This window comes from Artemia sp. Qi Xiang Cuo, chromosome 11 (genome assembly GCF_049724085.1).
Source record: "Artemia sp. Qi Xiang Cuo chromosome 11, ASM4972408v1, whole genome shotgun sequence".
Lineage (NCBI taxonomy): Eukaryota > Metazoa > Arthropoda > Branchiopoda > Anostraca > Artemiidae > Artemia > Artemia sp. Qi Xiang Cuo.
The window spans coordinates 64,225,451-64,244,036 of record NC_142804.1 but is presented as its reverse complement, the minus strand read 5'-3'; the positions used below and the strand labels follow the sequence as shown (position 1 = coordinate 64,244,036).

At 35.4% G+C, this 18,586-nt stretch overlaps 1 protein-coding gene across 1 annotated transcript in view; it reads left to right on the top strand.

Annotated features, from left to right (window-relative positions):
- The window catches only part of LOC148947238 (nardilysin-like), a 154,293-nt gene that overhangs the window by 48,654 nt on the left and 87,053 nt on the right, over window positions 1–18,586 (top strand). The window contains exons 6-9 of the mRNA XM_089096942.1: window positions 2,023–2,272; window positions 4,776–4,949; window positions 14,129–14,330; window positions 17,185–17,403. Of these exons, the coding sequence (XP_088953068.1) occupies window positions 2,023–2,272; window positions 4,776–4,949; window positions 14,129–14,330; window positions 17,185–17,403 (845 nt within the window). The remainder of the gene's footprint in view (window positions 1–2,022; window positions 2,273–4,775; window positions 4,950–14,128; window positions 14,331–17,184; window positions 17,404–18,586) is intronic.

The following is an 18,586-nucleotide window of genomic DNA, read 5'->3' as shown; positions in this document are numbered from 1 at the left end:
TTAGAAGGAAAAACTTTTCTGTTTTCCACTCCCAAATGCACCACAAGTAGCAGTTTCAAGAAGCGTTTGATGAAAGGATGTTCCTTGAAGGCACCTCTGGAACGACGTAATGCAAGCTTAGCTTGAGTATCAAGACGAGGGTCTCTCCTATGTGAGCAACGAGACCAATTATAGGTTTAAGATATTTTTATTATTATAATTATTATTATTACTGGTGGATTCAAAGTTGAGTCGAGGCTGAGGCCGCAAAGGCCCGTTGTCTCTACGCCAAAAAAGAAAGACAAACACCACTAGCCGGTGGGCTGCTGGTGCAAACAACAAAATTACGAAGAAACATAGGGAAATCTGTTTGTAAGACAGTGAAGATAATTTGAATGAATATTTCGGGCCCATGTCCAATGGCCGTCCTCAGCAAGACAAAAATATATAAAAGAAAGAAGACTCACAACAACATGCGACCGATCAAACCAAAAATAAAAATTTTTCAAAAAAAGATTTCCCTGTTGTTCGTTGTGCTTTTTTTTTCGTCGCTATTTTAGGCTGCTAGTCCCCTCCTCAGGCGTGGTGTTGTAAGATAAGGCTTGCCTATTTTTTTCCCCTTTTTAGAAGAGCCTTTCTTGGTATCCACCATTGCTTTCCTCCATCCCGAGAATCCCACCTTCCAGCTTCATACCGACTTGGACAACCAACATTCATTCCTCAGAAGAGAGGGGAGAGGTTGCGAGTCACAAACCACTCGCAAACCATTGGTGGAAAGCTTCACCTGATCCTCAGAACTGATACTAGCAACAGAAATGCTTTCTCACCTCGGATTGCTCCTCATGCCATCATTTCCTACGCCATGCTGAGTGCTTCAGATACCTAAGGGATTAACCCGTGTATTATTTTGAAGACCATTACTGGCTTTAATCCATGCAACCTTAGCAGCATGCTCCACAAAATACCCAGCCTCATTGTCAGACACTGGGCAAAACTGCCCGTGACTGAATGGTGACTAAAATTAGCAGTAATATACCCCTAATTGTGCCTGCTACTCTCAGGGATACCATGAAAAGGCTGTCAGCAGACATGGATAAGGACGTTAGTATCTGTGCTGTTTTGAGCAAAGCAGTCCCAAAAAAAATTTACAGGGTGGTCCCTTACCCAGTTGAATATGGCACAAGCAAGCTCCGTGAAGGCAAATCGAGTTTAATTACAGATTAGGTAAATTATTTATTATATCAAACCTGATACAAGACAGGTTTATTCAAGGAAATCAAGGATTTTTTCACGCATCTTTTTGGATATGAGAAGCCCCATCTAATAGCAGCATTTAGAATTGGGTGGAACGCCTGGGACTATGGAAAACCTAAAGAGAATGAGCTATAGCAGTCCAAGTCTCTTTGGACGCCTCAGTGAGCGTACAGTTAACTGAAAGTGTAATATCTACAATGCATCAGTGTCCCAGATACCTTGTACGTTACCAGAGTCAATCCTATGTCTTTTGGAACTTGCGGGTTCTGGAGTTTCAGCTCAGTCTTGTTCCGAGACTAGTCGATTTGTCTGAAGTTGAATGGACCTCCACATGAAGAAGAAAAAACAATATTCTTAAATTTTAGCTGATTTTTCGGGTCAAATATTCAAATAAAAACCAAGAAATATAACACGGAAAAGCTAGAACAGGAATTGTTATGAATAATCAAGTCAAACTTAGAAGGAAGTGAAACCACCCCAAGCACTCCAAGAAGTTACAAATTTGACTCATTCAGGTATACATACGCAGGGGGTAGGAAGGAGAGATTTCATGCCCTTCGCCACCAGTTCCTCGATATCAGTATGGTTTTCTCGTAGATTTTTGATATTTTTCGTATGTATCACCTTTTGTTTCGAAATTAAGGAGGAATATTTATCGGAGTATGTAAAAAAGTAACAAGTAAAAAGTAACAAGTAAAAAAGAAAAAGTAACAAGATGACTCGAAAATATATCAATAATCTTATTTTGTGTTGAAGCTTTAATATTTATATATCTATTATGTTTTTTAGAATTTGAAATGGCTGTGCCATCAGATTCGGTAAGAAAAGAGCAAATTCTTCAGTCCATTGTACCACCAGGACATCCAGTGGGAAAATTCATGTGGGGAAACTCCAAATCTATTTACATACCTAACGATCCTGACGGAACTATTCTAAATCAACGGCTAAACGAATATCGTCAAAAGTATTATCTGGCAAACAGAATGAATCTTGTTCTCCAATCTAGACACACTCTTGATGAGCTTGAAGAAATTGTAAGGTAATTTAAGACTAAGTGGCTGACCAAAATAATATATAATGGCTCAGTATAATGTGTATTTGATTCCCAGTGGTGCTTCTAATTACCTAATTATCATTCAACTATACAATGAAACAAGCCCCATCTTAGCTTTTATAAAAATGGCACTGGTTAGCAAAATGGCACTGAAGTGGTGCTTCTAATTAAAATGGTAATCTAATTATCATTTCGTAGGCCAGAAAAAACAAATCTGTAAATGTACAAAAAAGGCATTTATTTGTACAAAGCCAAAATAACAGAACCAGAGTTAAACACTACCCTGAACGCCATCAATACATATAATCAAGTGTCCAATAACTATAGGTCCATCTTTCATATTTGTATGGTTCCATGACAAAGGAAAATGTGTATAGGTCAGTTCACCAATTACAGACAGGATGGCAAAAGACAATAAAGATATGTATATGCAAAGCAAGTTAATCAAAATATGCTAACGGGATAATAAAAACAGGTGTGGAAATCAAGTCCACAATAATGTAAAATATAGGGGCGCAATGAATGCCCAAACAAGTATTATTTGGTTGTGCTCTTGACGAACTTGGAGATTGCGAGGTAAGCTAAGACTAAAATAGATAAATGAATAGCAGCTAATTATTAAAACGGCCTAATGAACGGTTAAACAAGCTTTATTTTGCCAACAATGAATCTTTTCCTCAAATTCAAACCTACTCTCGACGAACTTGAAAACAATCTAAGATACTTTTAGACTAAATGGCTAAATGAAATAGCGGTTAAATGGTCAAACGGCCTAAAGAACGGCTAAACAGGTTTTTTTGGCAAAGAATGAATCTGTTTCTCCAATCCAAACATACTCTTGAGGAAGTTGAAGAAATTTTAAGATAATTTAGGAGTAAATTGCAAAATGAAATATAGGCTAAATGATCAGAAGGGTTTATAAACGGCTGAACAAGTATCATTTACCAATAGTCTTGACGAACTTAAAGAGATTGCGAGGTAATTTAAGACTAAATGGCTGAATGAATAACGGCTTAGTCAACGGATAAATAAGTTTTATCTGGCCAACAATGAGCCTTTTTCTCAAATTTAAACTACTCTCGGTGAATTTGGAAAAATTGTAAGATAACTTTAGACAAAACGGCTAAACGAAATACTAAATAGTGAAACGGCCTAATGATAGGCTAAACAGGTTTTATTTGGTAAAGAAGACATTTTAAGGTAATTTAGGACTAAAGGGCAATATGAAATAGCGGCTAAATGATCAGACGGCTAAACAAGTATTATTTGGCATTACTCTTGACAAACGTGAAGAGATTACGAGGTAATCTAAGACTAAATGGCTAAATGAATAACGGCTTAATGAACGGATAAACAAGTTTTATCTGGCCAACAATGAGCCTTTTTCCCCAACTCAAATCTATCCTCGATAAACTTGAAAAATTGTAAGGTAACTTAAGACTAAATGGCTAACTGAATTAGTGGTTAAATGGTCAAACGGCCTAAGGAACAGATAGACAGGTTTTATTTAGCAAAGAATGAACCTATTTCTCCAATCCGAATATACTCTTGAGGAAGTTGAAGAAATTTTAAGATAATTTATGACTTAATTGCAGCAAGAATAGCGGCTAAATGATCAAACGGCTGAATAAACGGCTAAACAAGTATTATTTGGCAAAAATGAACCTTGTTCTCCAATGCAAACATAGTCCACACGATTTTTTTTTTTTTTTTTTTTTTTTTTTTTTTTTAATTATGCCTTATTCTAAATTGGTATTGTAGCAAACCGGGTATATTTAGCGGAGAAAATGAAAATAGTGACAGATCTGGTAAATAATATTTCTTTGCCGACCTTTTTTTTTCTCCAAAAATAACTCTTTACAAATACTTGTAATTAGATTTTGTAATCCCACCAAATGTTTCATGTTAGTTTTGCCAGATACTTTTTTCAAAACTAGACATCTAGTTTTTTGCATGCTTAAATGTAAAATAAAAGCATTTTTAGGTAAATATATTTGTTCTTTGGGATTCTTAAGAGTAATATTTTGATTTATATAGTGTTTATCAAGGCCGTACCCGTGATTTTTTTTCGAGGGGGGGGGGGTACTTTAAGATTTTTTTTCGGGGGAGGGGGGTTACACAAAAAAAACATCAAAAAACACATACAAATTTGTTTATACCCATTTTTGTTACGTTTTTACGAGTCAGACAAACATTTCGGGGGGGGGGGGGTAGGGGGGTAAAAGCCTACTAACCCCCCCTGGGTACGGCCTTGGTGTTTATAATTAATGCTAGCAACAACTCACTGCAGAAACAAGCCGACAGATTCGTAAAAGTCTCAGGCCTTGGTGTTTATAATTAATGCTAGTAACAACTCACTGCAGAAACAAGCCGACAGATTCGTAAAAGTCTCATATGAGTTCACACTTGAGCATTTTTGTTTTGTTTTTTCTTCCTTTCCTTTTTCTCAGCATTAACACACCTAACTTAATTGTATTCAATCTTTTAGAAAAATATTTTCTGCTGTGCCTTCTGGAGCAGAACCACCAGGAGTGGATTATTCACACTTACCTCCTCCTTTTGATGTTCCAGAGTATAACAAAATTTATAAAGTTGCCCCTGTGAAAGATTTGAATGAGGTTGAATTGCGTTGGGCACTGCCAACATTATTAGCTCACTACAGGTAAGTCAACTTTTATGCTTTAGTTGAAGTTGTTGGATTCTACTTCTTTTCCTTCTTGTTTGATTGGTAGGAGACGCTAATGCATAATCTCCATGCCGTTTTGAGACCCGGAACCGCTGAGGTTGCAAGTAAAATCAATATAAAAGGTATATGGATCACTAATTAGCTATGGTGTAAATAGATTCCAAAACAACAATGGCTAAAAACGACGCACCAAAAAAAATGTCAATTAAGATAGTTAGATCAAAAATAATTATTGGGGAAAAATATGAAAAAGAAGTCACATTAATCTGAGATTAGAACACAAGCGACAGCGAGAATCATATATATTCAAGCCTACCGTGTGACGAATCCGAAACGAAAACTAATGCACAACGAAACTTGCGCTTAGAAGACTTGTGACAACGAGTATCAAAACTAATCCCAAGCAAAAATAATTCACAATGAAATCTGAGGCTTGAAGGCAAGCGGTACGAGAATCAACACGAACCGCAAACGAAAATGACACACAACACAATCTGCGGTTAGAAGACATGTGACGACGAGTATGATCAGTCGGATAGGAAGCAGACGCAGACGGAAATATACCAGGTAACAAATACGTCTGAATAGCTAAAACAAAAAGGCATGGAATAAGGGACAGCGAAAAAAATGTCTGAGATAATGATTAACGAAAATGAAGCACAACACAATCTGCGTTTAGAACACATGTGACAACAAGCATTACAACGAATCGCAAATGAAAATAATAGACAACAAAATCTGCGGTTAAAAGACACGCGGAAGTGAGGACCACATCGAATCGTAAACGAAAATGACGAGTAACGAGCTCGAATCACAAAAAAATTACAAACGAAAAACTATTTTATGTAATAAGATAATAAAAGCAAAAATAGTTACTGGGAAAAAGGCTGGAAAAGAAGTCACATTAATCAGCGGTTATATATATATATATATATATATATATATATATATATATATATATATATATATATATATATATATATATATATATATATATATATATATATATATATATATATATATATATATACGTTTGATAGTTCAGGTATTGGTTCCAAAGAATCATCATTTGTAGTAATTAACCAAATAAACTTTTTGCACAAAATAAGTTTCAAAAAAAAGTAAAGAACTCAGTTAAACCAAAAAGGAACAAAAGTGGAACTAAAGTATTTACCAATCGCGAAACATACACAAATCACTATACATGAAAATGAAACCCAAATCAAACGGAAATCAAATTAGTCAGGGCCAAAATGACTATGAAATAGCCTTAGTAGGGTTTCAAACCATCAACTTTCTAGAGGACCATATGTGGCTTGCGCTGTACTGAAAAAAATTCGCATGAATTTACTGAAAGAAAACGTGCATTGTCAGTTTAATATGCATATGCTGATATTTATTCCTTAAAATCTTAATCAATATTTGATTTCTTAATGTTCTAAAAGTGAAAACATTTAAAAGAATTTTTTCAGTAAAGTACAAATTATATTCTGGCTTTTAAAAAGCATAGGGCTTAGAACCTCTTCTGAAGTTAAACAGCCATCCCTTCCATAAAAACTTTTAATACCCCCTGGGCATAACTTACAATCCTTGCCCCTAATCTCTGGGGTTTGTTTCAATTCCAAAAGCCTTGTTATATGATATTTAGACTGTTTGAATAGAATTGCGCTATCTCAAAATTTCTATTAGATGAATTTTGGGACAATATGACGTGTGTATAGGGGGGAAAGGATAACTGCGCTCTGATCACTTTGACTCTTAAAAAGAGCACTAGAGCGTCTGATTACCAATCCAATGAGCCACCTTTGAAGTTTGTATGACCATATTGCCCTCTGATCACTTTAGACTAATAAAAAAGGCACTAGTCCTCTCAATTTCCAATCAAATGAGCCCTTTTTGAAGCTTCTACGACAAAACTTTCTATAAAAACGTTATATGCACCAAGGGCATAACTTACGACCCTTGTCCTAAGGGCTATGAGGGGGGGAAGGGTCATCCTCAAAGATATAATTTCCAGACCTTTCAACTACGTTGAACAAAATGGCCATATCAAAATGTTGATCGGAAATGTTTGGGGAAATGATGGGCGTGGGGGGGGATTCTCCCTCCGATTACTTTCGACTATTAAAAAGGGCAATAGCCCTCTCAATTTCTAATCGAAAGAGCCCTTTTTGAAGTTTTTATGACAACAGTTTCTATATGACATTATATGCCCCCAGGGCATAACTTACAACCTTAGCCCTGAGGACTGTGGGGGGTTATCATACTCAAAAACATAATTTCCGGACCCTTCAACTACGTTCAACAAAATTGCTATATCAAAATGTTGATCGGAAGTGTTTGGGGAAATGATGGGTATGGGGGGATACGCCCTCTGATCGCTTTTGAGTATTAATAAGGGCACTAGCCCTCGCAATTTCCAATTGAATGAGTCATTTTTGAAGTTTCTACGACAACGCTGGCCAAGACCTAATTTCCAGAACTTTCAACTACGTTGAACAAAATGTTAATATCAAAATTTTTATTGGATGTGTTTGGGGAAATTGTGGGTGTGAGAGGGGCGTTAGTTGCCCTCCAATCACTTTCGACTATTAAATACGGCACTAGCGCTTTGAATTTCCAATCGAATGAGCCCTTTTTGAAGTTTCTACGACAACACTTTCTATAAAACCTTATATGCCATCAGGGCATAACTTACAACCCTTGCGTAGAGGACTGTGGGGGGAGTGTCATCCTCAAAGACATAATTTCCGGACTTTTCAACTACGTTGAAAAAAATGGCTATCTCAAAATTTTTATTGGATGTTTTTGGAGAAATGGTGGGTGTGTGAGGGTGTTAATTTTTCTCCAATAACTTTTGACTATTAAAAAGAGCACTAGCCCTTCGAAGTTTCCAAGTTTTCGAAGTTTCTATGAAAACGCTCTCTATAAAAAACTTATATGCCCCCAGGGCATAACTTACAACCCTTGTCCTGAGGGGTGGGGGGAGGGATTATCCTCAAAGACATAATTTCCAGAACTTTCAACAACATTGAAAAAAATCGCTATCTCAAAATTTTGATTGGGTTTGTTTCGGGAAATGGTGGGTATGAGAGGGGGTTAGTTGCCCTCCAATCAGTTTTGTCTCTACGAAAACATTTTTTATAAAAAAAAAACTTATATGCCCCCAGGGCATACCTCAAAACCATTGCCCTGAAGGCTCTGGGGGGGGGGGAGTGGGGGCTGTTATCCTCAAAAACCTAATTTCCAGAACTTTCATCTACGTTAAACCAAATTGCTATCTCAAAATTTTGATTGGATGTGCTTGGGGAAATAGTGGGCGTGCGAGGGGGCTTAGTTTCCCTTCAATCACTTTCACCTATTAAAAAGGGCACTAGCCCTTTCAATTTCCAATCGAAGAAGCTATTTTTGAAGTCAATACGAAAACCCTTTCTATAAGAGCTTTATATGCCTCCAGAACATAACTTACAACCCTTGCCCTGACGGGTTTGGGGGATTTGTCATCCTCAAACACGTAATTTCCAGAACTTTCAACTACGTTGAAGAAAATGCCAATCTAAAAATTTTAATCGGATGTGTTTGGGGAGAGGGTGGGCGTGAGAGGGGGGTTAGTCACTCTCCAATCACTTTCGACTATTAAAAATGGCACTAGCCCTTTCAATTTCCAATCAAATGAGCTTTTTTTGAAGTTTCTACGACAACACTTTCTATAAAAACCTTATATGTCCTCAGGGTATAACTTACAACCCTTGCCCTGAGGGCTCTGGGGGGGGGGGGGTGATCATCCTAAAAAACCTAATTTCCAGAAATTTTAGCTACGTTGAACAAAATGAATATCTCAATATTTTGATTGGATGTGTTTGGGGAAATGGTGGGCGTGTGAGGGGGGTTAGTTCCCGCCCCCCCCCCAATTACTTTCAACTATTAAAAGGGGCACTAGTCCTTTCAGTTTCCAATCGAGTGAGTCCTTCTTGAAGTTTTACAACAACGTTTTCTATAAGAACCTTATATGCCCCCAGGGCATAACTTATAAATCTTGCTCTGAGGGCTGTAGGGGGAGTTTCATCCTCGAAGACATAATTTCCGGACCTTTCAACTACGTTGAACAAAATGTCTATCTTAAAATTTTAATTGGATGTGGTTGGGAAAATGTTGGATGTCCGAGGGGGGGGGAGAGTAGTTCCCCTCCAATTACTTTCGACTATTAAAAAGGCCACTAGTCCTTTGAATTTCCAATCGAATGAGCCTTTTGAAGTTTTTACGAATACACTTTCTATAAAAAACCTTATATGCCCCTAGGGCATAACTTACTACCCTTGCCCTGAGGGGTTTAGGGTGGTTGTCATCCTCAAAGACCTAATTCCCAGAACTTTCAACTACGTTTAACAAAATGGCTATCTCAAAATTTTGATTGTATGTGTTTGGGGAAATGGTGGGCGTGGAAGGGGTGTTAGTTGCCTTCTAATCACTTTCGACTATTATAAAGGGCACTAGCCATTCCAATTTCCAATCGAGTGAGCCCTTTTGAAGTTTCTACGATTACTCCTTCGATACTAAGTGCCCTGGTATGAAAAAAATAATACATTGTGCCAACATCGGTCTTTACTTAGGCAGCGCTTTTGCGCTGCCTATGACTGCAACTGCAAATTTTCGTTTTTTGGGCCTTCCAACAGACATTATGATATATAAAGTACTGTTGCGTTGGAAACTCAACAATCTTAATTATGCTATGCATAACATCATATAAGAAAATACTTATGTGGTGTCATAAGAAATGCTTATATGATGTACTAACATCGTAAATGACGTCATTTGTAAAAACCTAAATTAAGGCCCTTAACGATTTTTCTCAGATTTCTGACCTATCTAGATCGTTTTTTATGCGAAAATATCCCAAGATACTAATTTTCCCGAAAAATATGAAGTAGTTTTTTAGAACATACATACACAATTATTGCTCCCATATAAAGATAGTATATACTATTTTTATAAGCGAGCAATAATTGTGTATGTGTTTATTTTTTCTAGAAAACGGCTACATATTTTTTCTTGAAAATTTGTGTCCTGGGATTTTCTGGCCTAAAAAATCGATCTAGATAGGTCAGAAGTTTGAAATAATTCATTAAGAGCATTAATTTTTGAAAAAAAAAATTCATTTAAGTGACGTCATATTTATCAATACATTCGAAGAGCATACATACGTCATATTGCCTCAATAGTGGTTGCATCGTTTTCAGTGTCTATGATGCAGGCAAAATTATACAGGAAACAAATGATTGACAAGAAAAATCATATGATTGACGTCATATTTAAGAGTACATTTCTAAAGAATAAATTATATCGTCCCCCCCCCCCCCAAGAGTAAACGTATTGTTTTTATATCTATGACGCACACGACTTTACAAAAGGAACATAGCTAAATATAACATACCAAGTAGAATTAGTCTATTTACAAAAGTCATTTTAAGTAGTTTCATAATGCCCAGAGTAAGTAGAGCAAGTAAGAGGGTAATTATAATGTCTAGAGGACAAATAAAGAACCTAGACCATCAAACGTGACAAGACCAATCCGATTTGACCAATCCGAGCAGGTAAGGTAAAGGGTATTGAAAAAAAAGTCTAAGGTGATGATTAACGAAAATGAAGAATAAAGAATTATACAGTAAGAATATTTGCGTCAGCGAAAGTTACAACGGGTTAAAAACAAAAGTGAGGAACAAATAAACATCCGGTTCGAAGATAATCGGCAGCGAGAATTAGAACAAGTCAAAAAATACGAAAATCAAAGAAACATGCGGTAAGAATACATGCGACAACAAGGAGTAGAAAGAATTAGAAATGAAAGTGAAGAACGAAGAAATATGCGGCTAAAAAAATATGCCACAGTGAGAACAAAAAAATATGCTGTTATAAGATAAGTGGCAGCGAAAATTACAAATGAGAAAGCGAGTATGACTGACCACAAAAACGATCTAAGTTGGTCAAATTAGTGCATGTCTTCGGTGAAATTTCGGCTTTGCTTGTTTTATTACTGGCTCTAAATAATCCTTGTTGTTGTTTTTTGCCTTTCTTTCCTTATTTTTTTCTTGTTTTTTTCTTACGATATTGACTATGGATAAATCGACAATAATACTATGAAACAAGTTTAAATTATTTTTGTATTTGGGATAATACAGCGTGAATTGAATAAATTTTGTATGGTGATTCCAAAGATTAGGCCTATTCGAGTTTTTTCTCATTGCATAGACTTTTTGCATAAAAATCGTTAGAAATTTCAAGCATGGAAATTTGGAAATGTCTGATGTTTTTTTAATGTTTTTTTGTGTAATTTTAAAACCTGCTAAAATTTTATTGTTTTAAGTTTATTTTATAGTACCAAGGACAGGGAAAGTAAAAATATGATTATTTGAACGCAACGATATATATTTCTTGAAATTTTTTTTTTTTAATGAAAAAAAGCCTCCATGCTCAGTTATGTAGCTTCTGCTAGTGGTGGGTGCCAAATTTAAAAGATAGAAACGTTTGAAAAAAATCGTAAAAAAGAATAAGCTAAAAGCATCTGGAACTAAAGAGCTTAAGAAGTTGCAGCTTTACTTTGTGGTTGTCTTTCTGAATAAACAGATTGTTAATGTTTGATCCTTTACGGATGAAAAGTATTGTCAAATTAAACTATTTAGTTTTGCCTATTTATTTTCGCTGTTCAACATGGCAACACTGACGAAGATGTGGCAATGCCGTAAAAAATGAGTAATTTTGAAACAACCAAAAAAAAAAAAAATCTTAGAAAATCATGGTTTTCAAGTATGCGTAGACCTAAGATGGGTCGAGGGGGCAAAATGTATTTTTATTTTGGAGCCCTGGGTACTTCAATTTAAATTTGCTATTAGCATTGTTTCATCTTTCAAAGTTCCCACGCTATCCAGGTTTCAAAATGCAGTAACTCTAGAATATCCGTGACTTTAATGATAACGTCATCTGTGGAGCTTATTATTGAGCTCCATGGACTTCCACTGTTTAGTATTTTTAGAGCTGTCGAAGCTACAAAGCCAGTTCAATTATAAATTGCTTAATGTCAGCTTTTTACTAAAAAACTATTGCCAAGTGATACTGCTTCTATTCAAATTTTTGATGTGGCAAAAAAAAATGTTCTACACTAAGGTGGCGCAAGAATTGAATTGGAATACCATTAATTCAGCTTCATTCATATAGCTCACTGGAAGCCGAGATAACACAAAATAACGAGAGAAAAAACATTAAATTTGAAATACGAATAAACCTGGCGGAAAACCCTTTTGCTTAAAGCTACCAGTGGCTAATACAGTAGTTCAAAGTGTTGTTTCTTTTTTGGACATTTTTGCCGTTGATTTTTCAATTATGAACTTGTTAGAAGTGATGAAAGACTTGAGAGCCGTGGCTAGTTAGAGTAAAGCCAAGACAGAATACTCTCGGTGAGAGGCAAAGCTAGCATAAATTTTTCAGAGTTGTATAAAAATGAATCTTTTCATTTCTTTATGATCGCGTCTATCATCCTTCTTAGGGTAGAACTAAGGTCGATAGGTATACAATAAGTGGAAACATTAGTTACTTACGGTAATATAGTTTTGAACTATGAACTTGGTGGAAGTGAGGAAAGACTTGAGAGCCATGGCTAATTAGAGTTAAGCCAAGACAGATAGTCTCTGTGAGAGGCTAAGCTGGTACAACTTTCAGGTTAAGGGTTATTCTTTTCTGGGTAGGTATCCCATCATGTAGGTGGGCCATCTACCCTAGGTAGGTAGGTGGCCCGAAAATGGTCCGAGACTTTCTCGCCCTGATCAGTTTTAAATTTATAGCCGCGAGTCATTAAACTAGGAGAAATCTAATGCACAAAAAAATGCTCTGAGGTACGGTTCCCCCGAGAAATTGGGCCCGAAACAGGGTAAAAAAAATTTATACGTTGGGTGGTAACTTGTATACTTAACCACTTAGGCAAACGGAACTCCCATGCTGATGGAAAAATAAAAAAAATATTGGTTCTCCCAAACTGGACCCGGAAAGAGCTAGAAAATTGTTAAAATGACTTAGAGGTGGTCTGAGCACAAGTCCTGATCACTGCCATGCTTGGAGAACAATCCCAAGAATTGCATGTATTATACTTGCTTATTAAGAAACTCAAGTTAAATGAGTATTATTTTAGGCAGATGTAGGTTTTGTGCCAAATACTACATTAGAGATTGGGCAATACATGGCAGGTGGGACCCAAAAAGCTTTAAAAGCAGAACTGAAAACATAATAACCCTACTATCTCTGAATTACATAATAATGCTACAGTATTATAAAGCTATATCCAAGTTTTATACCAGAAACTATACTAGAGGCTAACATGAGAGATGGAAAATCTGCCACATAGATAGGACTCTGAAAAAAACTTAAAAAGTCTAAAATCGAAATTTAAACCAAAGAGGAAGAGTAACTAATAAGAGTGGAAACGGGGGCTAGTCTCGACAAGAAAAACTATCAGCACCATCTAGCGTTGGGCGATAATTGGCATTTTTTCAGTGTAATAATAAGATAATTATAGTATAATTGGTAAAATTCGGGTAGTAATAAGTGTCAGGTCTCACTTTCTGACAGAAAAACAATTACAAAGCTTGAAAAATTCTATGTGTCGCCAGACGCTAGATGGCGTTTATACATTTTTCGTCGATGCTAGTGGCAGTTTCCACTGGTATAAGTTACCCATACACTTAGATTTAAACTACTTCTCTTGAGTCATCATAGTTTCGGGTCATATTGATCCGCTTAAGATTTAGTCACATAAGATTTGTGAAGTTCTATTACACTTTGGAGTTTGCTTCTTAATTAGTTATAATCTAAACTCTTCTTTTCATGTTCTTTTTCTTCATCTCTTAAAACTTTTCTTGAGTTATAATCTCGCAAATGCCAATTTTTAGTGAGTGTATTTCTTCCTCTCTCTCTCTCCTTGTCTCTTTCCCCGTCTATTTTAATTTTATGCAGCTTCGCGTCTCGGAAACGAAGCGTTCTTGGCGAGTCAGCTTTTTATGTCTTAAATATTTCTCTGAATATATCATCTGGTAGACAAATCACTTGAGTGTAATCTTCGAACATAACTATATTGGTGTATCCCTGCTTAACAATCTAAAATTATTTTTAAGATCGAAGCCTCTCCAATATTTATCGCATCTAATCGGTCATGAAGGTGAGGGAAGTCTTATGTCATACTTGAGAAAAAGTCTCTGGGCTACTTCTTTGGAGAGCGGAACTGACGAAAGCAATGACCAAGATTTCAACTCCATCTTCTCTCAATATGTTATCAAGATCACACTTACCGCAGAAGGTTTTAAAAATATTGATAACGTAAGATTTTTTTTTCTCGATATATATATTTATATTCTGTTTTGCTGCAATCTTTTTAATTATCTTTTTCTAGATGAAGAAGAAGGATGAGGTACTCTGCTTTGTGGTCGAAACAGGTGTTGCTGATCTCCGTTTCATGACACTTTAGCTAGGAAGTGCAATAAAGGGTTTGGGGTCAGCCATCCTGTGGTTTTGCACACTCTTCTTATTTACCTTCCTCAGATTTCTCTAGGTACCCATTTAGAGATGGGTCGATTCTGGCTGAGCTTACAGAGTCACGCCACTGAATCCCGTTCTAAACTATATAACTCGCGACACCAAGACTCGAACCCCTGTCATTACGGACAAATAATTTTAAGACTAGCGTGCTAATCACTCGTCAAGGACGATTTTTTTTTTTAGATGCTTAAGGTATATGTTCATTCTGAAACGAGTGATTTTGCGGCATTCCTGTAGCTGCAACATACACCATAAAGAGAAAACATTCATATTATTAGATTCAATAGTCTCAGATCTATCCATTCACCAAGCCAGAATTATGATACTGCTTAAACTTTTTATTGGATAAGGATCTAAATATGCTTAAAAAATAGGAAATTTGTCTTTTTTTTAACCGTTTCCAACGAATGTCCAACATATTTTCCACCTAAAAAAAACTATGCGCACCGAATTTAAAAAACTGTAGTCCGGTAGATGGATAAAACTCAATCTCAGCTATGCAAAGACAGCAAAATCGTCGTCTTCCGTGAATATATTAAAACCGCAAGAAAATCGCAAATTCATAAAAATCAAGAGGGTAACGTATTGCTTCTCAGCCTCAGGGTCCAGAAGCCCAAGCTGCCGGCTGCAGCGAGTGGAGGTAGGTGAAAGAAGTCCGTCGGCTTTATGTCGCCCTCCTCCGCTTACTTGCTGCGTCGGCAGCTCAGGCCTCTTGATCTTGTGTCCGAAAAGTAATACTCTAGATTTTCCGGAAACTGTACAAACTTGCTACACCTCATTAAAGCTATAAAACGTAAATCTTGTTACAAGAACAAATTTTATAAAAAGTTATGAAGCACTTAGCTATCGACTGAGACTTAGCTATTGACCTTAGCTTAAAATTCAGTTTGGATTTTTCATATTGTCAAATTGCCTCACTTATTTCGTTTGGAGTTGCTATGTTTAAAAATGTTTTACAACTTTTAGTATTTTATTCACTATATACAAATTTGCGAAACCTTGTCATAACTGAAAAATTATAAAATATCATTACAAGAACAAAATTTTTTAAATAGCTATGAAATACTTATTACAAACACAGGCCTTAGCTCTAGACCATAACACAAAACTTAGTTTTTTTCCTGATTACTCCAGTCACTTCAGGTCGAATTTTAGTTCAAACAAATGTTTTATAATTATTAGTATTTCTTTTTATTCAGAATTGTTTTTGCTCATTCAAACTATTCAAATTTATTAAACATAATTACATCTAAAAAATGATAAAATATCATTACAAGAACAATTTTTTTTAAATAGCTATGAAATACTTTTTACAAACACAGGCCTTAGCTCTAGACCATAACACAAAACTTAGTTTTTTTCCTGATTACTCTAGTCACTTCAGGTCGAATTTTAGTTCAAACAAATGTTTTATAATTATTAGTATTTTTTTATTCAGAATTGTTTTTGCTCATTCAAACTATTCAAATTTATTAAACATAATTACATCTAAAAAATGATAAAATATCATTACAAGAACAATTTTTTTTAAATAGCTATGAAATACTTTTTACAAACACAGGCCTTAGCTCTAGACCATAACACAAAACTTAGTTTTTTTCCTGATTACTCTAGTCACTTCAGGTCGAATTTTAGTTCAAACAAATGTTTTATAATTATTAGTATTTCTTTTTATTCAGAATTGTTTTTGCTCATTCAAACTATTCAAATTTATTAAACATAATTACATCTAAAAAATGATAAAATATCATTACAAGAACAAAATTTTTTAAATAGCTATGAAATACTTTTTACAAACACAGGCCTTAGCTCTAGACCATAACACAAAACTTAGTTTTTTTCCTGATTACTCTAGTCACTTCAGGTCGAATTTTAGTTCAAACAAATGTTTTATAATTATTAGTATTTTTTTATTCAGAATTGTTTTTGCTCATTCAAACTATTCAAATGCCTTAAACATAATTACATCTAAAAAATTATAAAATATCATTATAAGAACAAAATTTTATAAAAAGTTTTAAAATAATCATTGAGTTGTAATAATTATAAAATTAATAATTAATTATTATCGGCTCGAGTTTGTTTATATGAATGATTTTTTTTAGGTTTCAATATATTATTCAAGATTGTTTTTATCTCTAAATTTATTTTATTGCAGTTTATTGTTTGGTAGACCTTTTTATTTTCTAATTTGGTATGTACCATATTCATAGTAAAAAAAAAAAAAAAATTGGTTCTGCAACAAACAATCCAATGAAGTTTCTTCATGTGCTCTTTTCATTATTATTATTATTATTATTATTACTGCCCAATATTATTGGGCAGTTACAGGTATAAGAGGCTAGCAATTTCTATCACATAATTTTCAAAACTGTATTTTTCTTTTTTAGGTTTTTATATATTATTCAGGATTTGTGTTTCTCTCTAAAAAAACATCCGTTGCAATTATTTTTTTGTTGTCGAATTTTTTTTTAAGCTTGGTATATATGACGTTTGTGACGTATGACGTCTAATAAACTTTATTTTGTAAGGACCAATCCATTGTTATTTGTTTTTTTTTATCTAGTTCGGTGTTAATTTTGTGTAAACCACTCCAGTGAGGTTTCTTCAAGTCAATACTATTTAACAATTATAGGTAATAGAAGCTGCGATTTCATTCATTTCTCTTGTCAAGAAGACGGGCCCTCGGGAGTGGGTTTTCAACGAGCTTAAACTAATTGATGAAATCAATTTTCGATTCATGGAGGAGAGTCCTCCATATGAAAATGTGGAGAGAATAGTCAGCTTCATGCATTACTATCCACCCTCAGACTACTTGACTGGACTGCATCTAATTAGACAGTATAACCCTGAGGTAAGTTATTTTTGCTTTTATACAGCAAATTTATACTCCTTAAACTCATATTCTAAAAGATTAAAGTTTACTTTTTTTCAATAATTAATATAAAAATGTAATGATGTTTATTCCGGAGTTATCTGGCTTTCTATTATTCTTTTCTTTTTTCAGAAAGCAATATTTTACTGCTTAAACACACAATCTAAAAGATCCAAGTGCCTTTTTATCAAAAGTTAATGTAAAACGTTTAAAATGGTTTGTTCCGGACTTAGGTTACTTTCTTGTTTTTCTCTTTTTCGGTTGTTCTCCTTTATGTGCTTGAGCATCTATTCTGAACGATCAAAGATGTGATTGGAGGGCAACTAACCCCCCTCCTGAGCCCACCATTTCCTCAAACACATACAATCAAAATTTTGAGATAGCCATTTTGTTGAACGTAATTTGAAGGTCCGGAAATTATGTCTTTGAGGACGACACCCCCCCCATAGCCCTCGGGGCAGGGGTTATAAGTTATACCCTGGGGGTATATAAGGTATATATAGAAAGGGTGATGGTAAAAACTCCTGAATGGGCTCATTTGATTGGACATCAGATTTTCTAGTGCCCTTTTTAAAATTCAGAGTGATCGGAGGGTGGATACCCCCCCCCCCCCTTACAGTCCTCAGGGCATGGGTTGTAAGTTATGCTCTGGGGGGCATATATGGTATATATTGAAAGGGTGATTGCATAAACTTCGGAGGGGGCTCATTGGATTGGTAATAAGAAGTTTCTAGTGCCCTTTTTAAGACTCAGAGTGGTCTGAGGGTGGAAAGTTTGAGATAACCATTTTGGTCAACGTAATTGAAAGGTCGGGAAAATATGTCTTTGAGGGTGACACCCCCTCCCCCAGAGCCCTCTGGGCAAGGGTTGTAAGTTAAGCCCTGGTTGCATATAAGGTATATATATAGAAAGGGTGATCGGATAAAATTTGGAGGGGGCTCGTTGGATTGGTAATCAGAAGTTCCAGTGCGCTTTTTAAGATTCAAAGTAATCAAAGGGTGGATACCCCCCCCCCCCCACCTCGTATTTTTCCTAAATGCATCTGATAGAAATTTTAAGATGCCCATTTGTTCTTGAAGAAACTTTTAAAACAGCTCATTTGATTGGAAATGGAAAGAACCAGTGCCCTTTTTAATTGTTCGAAGGTAATTGGAGGGTAACT